Source organism: Clupea harengus, chromosome 7 (assembly GCF_900700415.2).
Source record: "Clupea harengus chromosome 7, Ch_v2.0.2, whole genome shotgun sequence".
In the NCBI taxonomy this organism is placed as follows: domain Eukaryota; kingdom Metazoa; phylum Chordata; class Actinopteri; order Clupeiformes; family Clupeidae; genus Clupea; species Clupea harengus.
In genome coordinates this window covers 20121515-20128814 of record NC_045158.1, presented here as the reverse complement: position 1 = coordinate 20128814, position 7300 = coordinate 20121515, and the positions used below count along the sequence as shown (strand labels likewise).

The following is a 7300-nucleotide window of genomic DNA, read 5'->3' as shown; positions in this document are numbered from 1 at the left end:
TTCCAAGTTCTGTTTAAACTTAATCGTAAAGATCTTTGAAATTACATAAGTGGAAAAAAATCAAAAAAATCTAAAAAGTGTTATTTACAGACTCTGAAATTTAGACGCCAGGGTTAGGGACAGCTACTTCCCAATAGAAAGTACCCTATAAATGATGATTTTGTATATATTTAGCTTATCCCTATCTCAATTAATGTCTTGGGTTTAAATAGACCATAACATATTCTTAGTAAATATCTATGTCTGAATACTTAATTGTTTTGTAAATAGTTTTTATTGTTGTGGGACCACACTTTGCACCAATTCGGTAGAATGGCCCATATATAAATGTTAAATATAAGTGTTAAATGTAAATGTTAAATGTAAATACAAATATCAAATGTTAAATGTAAATGTAAATGTAAATGTAAATGTAAATGTAAATGTAAATGTTAAATGTAAATGTTCAGTTTACATGTCAGACTTGACAACAGAACATTACAATATTTACGGTAATTCATAGCTTTCAGTAACACTACCAGGGATACCTTGCGGGCAAAAGTGAAGATGTCGACCAACAGTGGACATCGTCGAGCAGTGCAACCTACTCAATTACGATCGCCATCAAACACAGATCATACCACAATAGCCAGACAGAGATATCTAGAAATAAATTACATTTTGGGAACCTGTGATCCCTTTACTGCACCCCATATCTAATAGAAAATCCGTCCCCCTACACACCTCAAAAACTGAAAGCCTACCAAAAGCACAGATAGTAATTTAATTTTCAGAAGGGGATGGGTTCATAACGATGTCGTCTGGAAGGTGAAAATTAATAAACATCTTCATTATCAGTGCAAAGATGATTGCCATTTAATAGCTAGCTACCAGCTAGCGAGCTACATGCTGTTAGCTAGCAGCCTTTAGCCTACCCAACACTGTTCTTTATCATTTGACACAATTTCCTGGTTAACACAAGTACAACCGAGCAACAACTGTCTGGCATTTTACTACCTATGTCAGACCAATTTAAAGCGGATATATTAAATAATCTTGAATGAAAGATGGTCAGTTCCTGTATAAATTCCAGTGGTAGACAGCTGTGGAGTGTATTTCTTGCCCGCAAGCTGGTAATTCTGACGTGACGTGAAAACTATGAAAGCCAATTACCGTAAATATTGTAAGGTTCAGTCTTCAAATCTGACATGTAGGCCTAGACTGAACATTTAACATTTACATTTAACATTTACATTTACATTTACATTTAACATTTACATTTAACATTTACATTTAGCATTTACATTTAACACTCATATTTAACATTTATATATAACATTAAACATTTACGTTTATATTTAACATTTACATTTACATTTAACATTTACATTTATATTTAACATTTACATTTAGATGAAACATTTATATTATTCAACAACTTTGTGTTACTGCCAAACATTATCCTTACATGAATATCTCTCTAAATGTTTGAAAAAGTGACATTTGAATATTGTCATGCTTTTTTCCCCCATATGATAATGCTAAATGTACTAAAACTGAGCAGGGTTTTAGAACGTGCGACATTTTACAAACGGCGCCCCATATAAATCTGCAGTCATGGACGTTCCTAAACCTTTTATGTTGACATTTGACCAAGATAATGGATTGGTGGAATGAAAGTAGCGGTAAGTCAGACTGACACACGGATGCTGTGGTAGTTTCAGATATCTTAAAGGAAACTGCGCTTTTGCTGAGTCGTTGCTGGTGCTCTTCTATCGGGGAAGAAACAGTTGATGCCATTTTCACGAATCTCAAGTGCCATTTCGAATTAGAAGGTGAACTGATGCAGTACAATTCATCAAATGATTTCATTCAGCGCTATACTTTTACTCTGGGGTACCTTCGATCGCTTTGGTAAGTGTTGATGATAATACAAACTATTTGGCACAGTAACGAAGGTACAGTGAAAGTACATTATACAAATGTTGATGATACAATGTACCTGAATTTCTTTTATTGACTGTCATCTTATCTTTTTCAGGGTCTGCCTATGAAGTGTCTGTTCGTCAGACCCCACACGTTATAAATGTTGCCGAGGGCGCAAACGACAACATAACCTGTCATTTTTATATCCCAGATAATACTCTTGATAAAATGCGCGTCGCTATAACCTGGAAAAAAGATAATGGAACCAAAGTACATTTTGAGACCATGGACTTACACCATTCAAATACTTCTTCCAGTGTTCTGCAGTTTCACTCATTGCTTCGGAGTCAGAGCGGGTTGTACACGTGTGAAGTGAAGATTGAAACACCTAAGCTCTGGAAAGGTCAAGGAAATGGTACCTATGTTACAGTCACTGGTAAGGCAGTTCATTATTTTTTTAGACAGGCTTCTGGTCCATTTATAAAAATGTGTTAAGGTAATGGTGAAAATGCCTGAAGTCACACCCGCTACTGCTGGTGAAAGAAACGTCTATCTGTCCATTTTGTGTATGGCAAGCAGGCATATTTGTTTTGTAGTTTACAGTGATATAGTATATGTATTTGAAAGCTTTACACTTTTGAGGAACTAACACTCACCCTCTGAAGAACTCACCTTAAGACAAAAATATTGTAAATTTAATTTAAGGGAGAGGTCAAAATAAATTGAAATAAAGTAATTGTGTGTGTGTGTGTGTGTGTGTGTGTGTGCGCGCATGCGCACACATGTATGTGTGTGTCTCTGTGTGTGAGAGAGATTAAGATGGATGAAAAGATGTGTGTGTTTGTGTGTGTGTGTGAGAGAGAGAAAGTGAGAGGGGACAGGATAAATGGGTACAGGATAGCACACAAATATGTATGTCAAGTGAACACACCCATATGGTGAAACAAGAACCTTTTCTCACAGTTTGTAGAGGCAACATTTCTGGAAATTAAATATAAAAGTAATATACTAAAATGTTCCAACTAAAGAGACAGTGTTTATATGTGTGAAAGAAAAAATAAAATGACGAAAAAAACATTATTCACAACATAACGGTAAAAAAGCAGTTGATAGCACTAACAGGGATCACCTCTTTTCACAGTGATCTTTCACGGCTCTGGTTGGTACAGCATACCCACACTTTCACAAGTTAAAATCCAACGTGAAGCTCACAGGGGAGTCAAAAATATAAGGAAATAAATTGACCAAGATTCCTTTAGAATCAGAGATGACAAAGATCATGGACCCTGTCTCATCCTCCCTATGAGCCTGTGATAGATTCCAGAGGTTCTCACTCCTGCTACTGAGTTTAGGCTCTGAGTATTTTCCATCTTTTCCTGCTCTGCCTTTCTGACTGAACTAAGCAGTGGGAATCTTGATTAACTGAATACACCTGACCTAGTTAATCATAAGACTCTTAAGGTGTGTTTGAGGGAGAGATAGAAAGATTCTTTCGTACAGAAAAGAGGCTTGACAACCCCTGATCTACGCACCACTGTATTCAGTACACTGACAGATTGTTTAGCAGTGGCCTGGCAGTATTTCAAATTGTCCAGCAGAGGAAGGCAGGGGACAAGCCTGACAAACGGTAGCTACTGAGCAAGCCTGATTGTCATATTACTGAACCTTAATCTTTTCTTGATTTTTGTCTCCCAAGAACTCAGTCAACTTCTCCCTTTCCCCCTAAAAACAACCACCCTTCTGCCAGAGCATCCCATGCACCCTTCTGTGTGCAAGACAACGCTGTGTAAGCCTCAGAGAGAGTGGCAGTTGCAACAAGAGCCAAATTCACAGTTAGCACTGATGTCCTCTTGTAACAGATTAGACCCTGACTACCCCATGATACTCTCTCTCACACACACACACACACGATACAAACACACACCGCTGCACAAAACAAGAGAGAGAAAAACAGCAAACAGCTCAAGGAGAGCCGTGCATTAGTTGCCTATTGAACTGAGAGGTACAAAGTTGCTGGAAGGAGGCAAGATGCAGTCAGATGCGGTAGTGGAGTCTGTGCGAGTGACTTGAAGTAGCCTGAACAGTTGTCGGCGATAGGGACATATCTGCAAGTACCCTGTTCTGGCCATTTCAATGCCGTTTCATGTGCCCCCAAATACAGCGCTTTGCCATTATCAGTTCGATAAAGGATTTTTTTAACGCTGTGCTTTTGTTGTCTACAATTTCGTATGCTTTTGGTAAGTCTATTCAAATGCCACGATCTTGTGGAACTATACGTCTACTAATGATCTTTTATCCTCTCTTCTGAATGAATGATTGTTGTGATATTCTTTTATCTTTTCACAGATGGAATTACCGTTCTTCAGGAGCCGCACAAGTTGCAGGTTTCTGAAGGCGCAAGTGTGAATATGACCTGTAATTTCAGCATCCAAACTGTACGTAATGCCACAATGTTGGCGGACGTAACCTGGATTAGAATACATGTCAACCGATCGAAGATCCATTTTGAAAGGATACACTTTCAACTGGCTGCCTCTTCAAGTTTACAGCTTCATTCAATGCGTTTGAATGAAAGTGGTTTGTACATATGTGAAGTGAACATCGTATCACCAAAACTCTTGAAGGGGAAGGGGAAAGGAACTCACGTTGTGGTGACAGGTAGGAAAAACAGCACCGTTCATAAATGTTTTCATTAGGCCCTTATTTTCTTAGATAAGCTATTGTTTCTTTTACAGTTATAGGATATGACTGAAAGTGAAAATTATTTTTCACCGACATTTCAGACGAGCACGAATCTGTGGGCCATCTGAGCGATGAATGCATGATTGTAGTTTTTAATCTACGTCTTTAAAGACATATTTCTTGAGATTGGATGTGTGAAAACAATCTCGCAATTACTCATAACGTGAGTTTCATATGGTTCATCATCCATAGCAATCAAACCCGGGTGGCCAGGCAACCTGGCAGCTGCAGGTGTTAGCCTGTTTGGTCTGCTGGCGATTATGGTTGTAATAGCCATAATTTCCAAAAAACGTCGAGGTAATTTGAAACATTTCACCATGTTTTACCAACATTTCATTATATTTATAATTTAACAGTTCCAGTCGTAATTCTATTCCATTTGTAATACTAATAAACCTCTGTAACGTGTCCTTAGGCCTATATGAGTTGAAAAACTACTGACTAAACAAATATTTTCTGTTGTCAGGAAACAGCCAAGTCAGTGTGAACAGGGCAGAAAATGATCAACAGGTAGGGTGCTAACCGTAAAACTGTTATATAGTTGCTGTTTTATGCCCTTTAGGCAGACTTCATCTGTTAGACTGCTTCCATATCTATGATAATATTTTGTCCACTTGTAAATACTAAACTAAATACTAAAACATGCTGCAAAGTTGTATATCTAATGAACATTTCCACAGATTGGTATGTGGTGACAGGCATGTAGGCTGTAGATCACAAGCAACTTTTAACCTATAATAACTGATCCAAAATGGTCTTTAGGCTGAGGTCCCCGAGGTTACTTATGCATCTATCAACAAACAAAGGACCCACAGCTCTAAAAACCAACAGGTACGTTCACTACAAACACAGTAGATTACAGTCTGAACTAAAAGATAAGTAATAGCAGACATTTGCTTCATGGGCAATATTTATAATGGTAGGCAATGTGAGCACAGGCCTAGTCTAATTTCAGTCTACATTGAATGGTAATGTAATGATCTAATTATTTGTGTACATGCTTGGATCACAGAGGACGGAGGACAAAAAACAGAGCCAGGATTCCACTAACGAGGAGCAAGTTATCTATTCTGCTATCCAAATAAAACATGCAGATTAGATGAGCCATCATCACATCACATCTATTTTACAGTGATAAAATAGCCTGTGTGTTTGTTAAATTATGTGAATGTTAATAGCTGACATAATATGGGCTTTAAATATTGTATTGATAAATACTATACTAGTAAACAAGAAAGAGAGAGATGTTTGTGTATGAATAGGAAGGCACTTGTAATAAATGTGAATTGAAGATATCTCATTCTAATGTAATTCAGGCTCTGGGCTCTGTCAAGCGCTTAGAGACTATTTCAAATGTTACTGGCACTATATACATTGAAAGATATACACTTTTGAGGATCTAACACTTTAAGGAAGTCACCCTCTGAAGGAACTCATCTTAACAGTATGAAACAGCATGTGGGGCCACAGTAGCCACAATAACAAGGTTCCTCCTGACAAATCACAATGATCAAGATCAGCCTGTGAACCAGACTGTCCAGATACAAGATTATGTCTTTCCCTATGTTATTTCTGGAGTTTGTTCAGGTTCAGAAGCCAACCATTTTCTTTGCTACAGGTACCTTGTATGAGAAGTTAAAAGAAGAGTTTGCAAAACGATTGTCATGTTTACAAAAATATTGTAAATTGAATTTGAGGGAGAGGTGAAAATAAAGTAATTGAAATTAAGTAATTGTGTGTGTGTGCGCTCATCTGTGTGTGTGCGTGCGCCTGTATGTGAATGTATGTGTTTCAGAGAGAGAGCGAGAGAGATAAAAAGGTGTTTGTGTATGAGAGAGAAAGGGTGTGGGATAGAGATGTAAAGGTGTGAGTGTGGGTATCTTATACTGTGAGATTCACTAGAGACTTATGAAACCTACTGAGAGGCTGAGGGTGCAGCATGAACACACCAGTCTTTGATGAACCCTGGGTGAGGGCTCCTAACCACATGGAGGGTCAATGTTGTGTTTCTCATGCACGCCTGTATCTATAAATAGGAGGCCAAAGGTCTTGGGTTTTGAGTGGAACAACCACACAGCTCAAAGGCTGACAGATCAAACCTGCTAAGCAACAGGTTGAGGTTAAGATGCACGTTCATGTTTTTTTACCCTTGCTCGAGATTTGAGCAGTGCTCATCATATATGACAAGCAGGTACTTACTTAGGTTAAGTTACTTACTTAACTTAAAGTTATACACCTTTGAGGAACTCACACTTTAAGGAAGTCACCCTCTGAAGGGAACTCACCACAACAGTATGAAACAGCATGTGGGGCCACAGTAGCCACACTATCAATGTTCCTCCTGACAAACCACAATAATCAAGATCAGCCTGTGAACCAGACTGTCCAGATACAAGATTATGTTTTTCCTATGTTATTTCTGGAGATTGTTCAGGTTAAGAGGCAAACATTTTTTTACTACAGATAACCTGTCTGACATGTTAAAAGAAGAGTTTGCAAAACGATTGTCTTGTTTAAAAAAAATATTGTAAATTGAATTTGAGGGAGAGGTGAAAATAAAGTTATTGAAATAAAGTAATTGTGTGTGTGTGTGTGTGTGTGTGTGTGTGTGTGTGCATGTCACTGTTGTGTTTTTCATGCATGACTGTATCTA

The 7300-nt window shown here is 37.9% G+C and overlaps 1 protein-coding gene across 1 annotated transcript; it reads left to right on the top strand.

The window, feature by feature from the left end:
• The first annotated feature begins 1510 nt into the window (after positions 1–1510).
• LOC116221111 (CXADR-like membrane protein) lies at positions 1511–6450 on the top strand. Its single transcript, XM_031570781.1, has 7 exons — positions 1511–1893; positions 2021–2341; positions 4252–4563; positions 4840–4944; positions 5114–5157; positions 5410–5478; positions 5660–6450. The coding sequence occupies exons 1-7, from the start codon at positions 1842–1844 to the stop codon at positions 5744–5746; spliced, it is 990 nt and encodes a 329-aa protein (XP_031426641.1). The 5' UTR covers positions 1511–1841; the 3' UTR covers positions 5747–6450.
• The last annotated feature ends 850 nt before the right edge of the window (positions 6451–7300 follow it).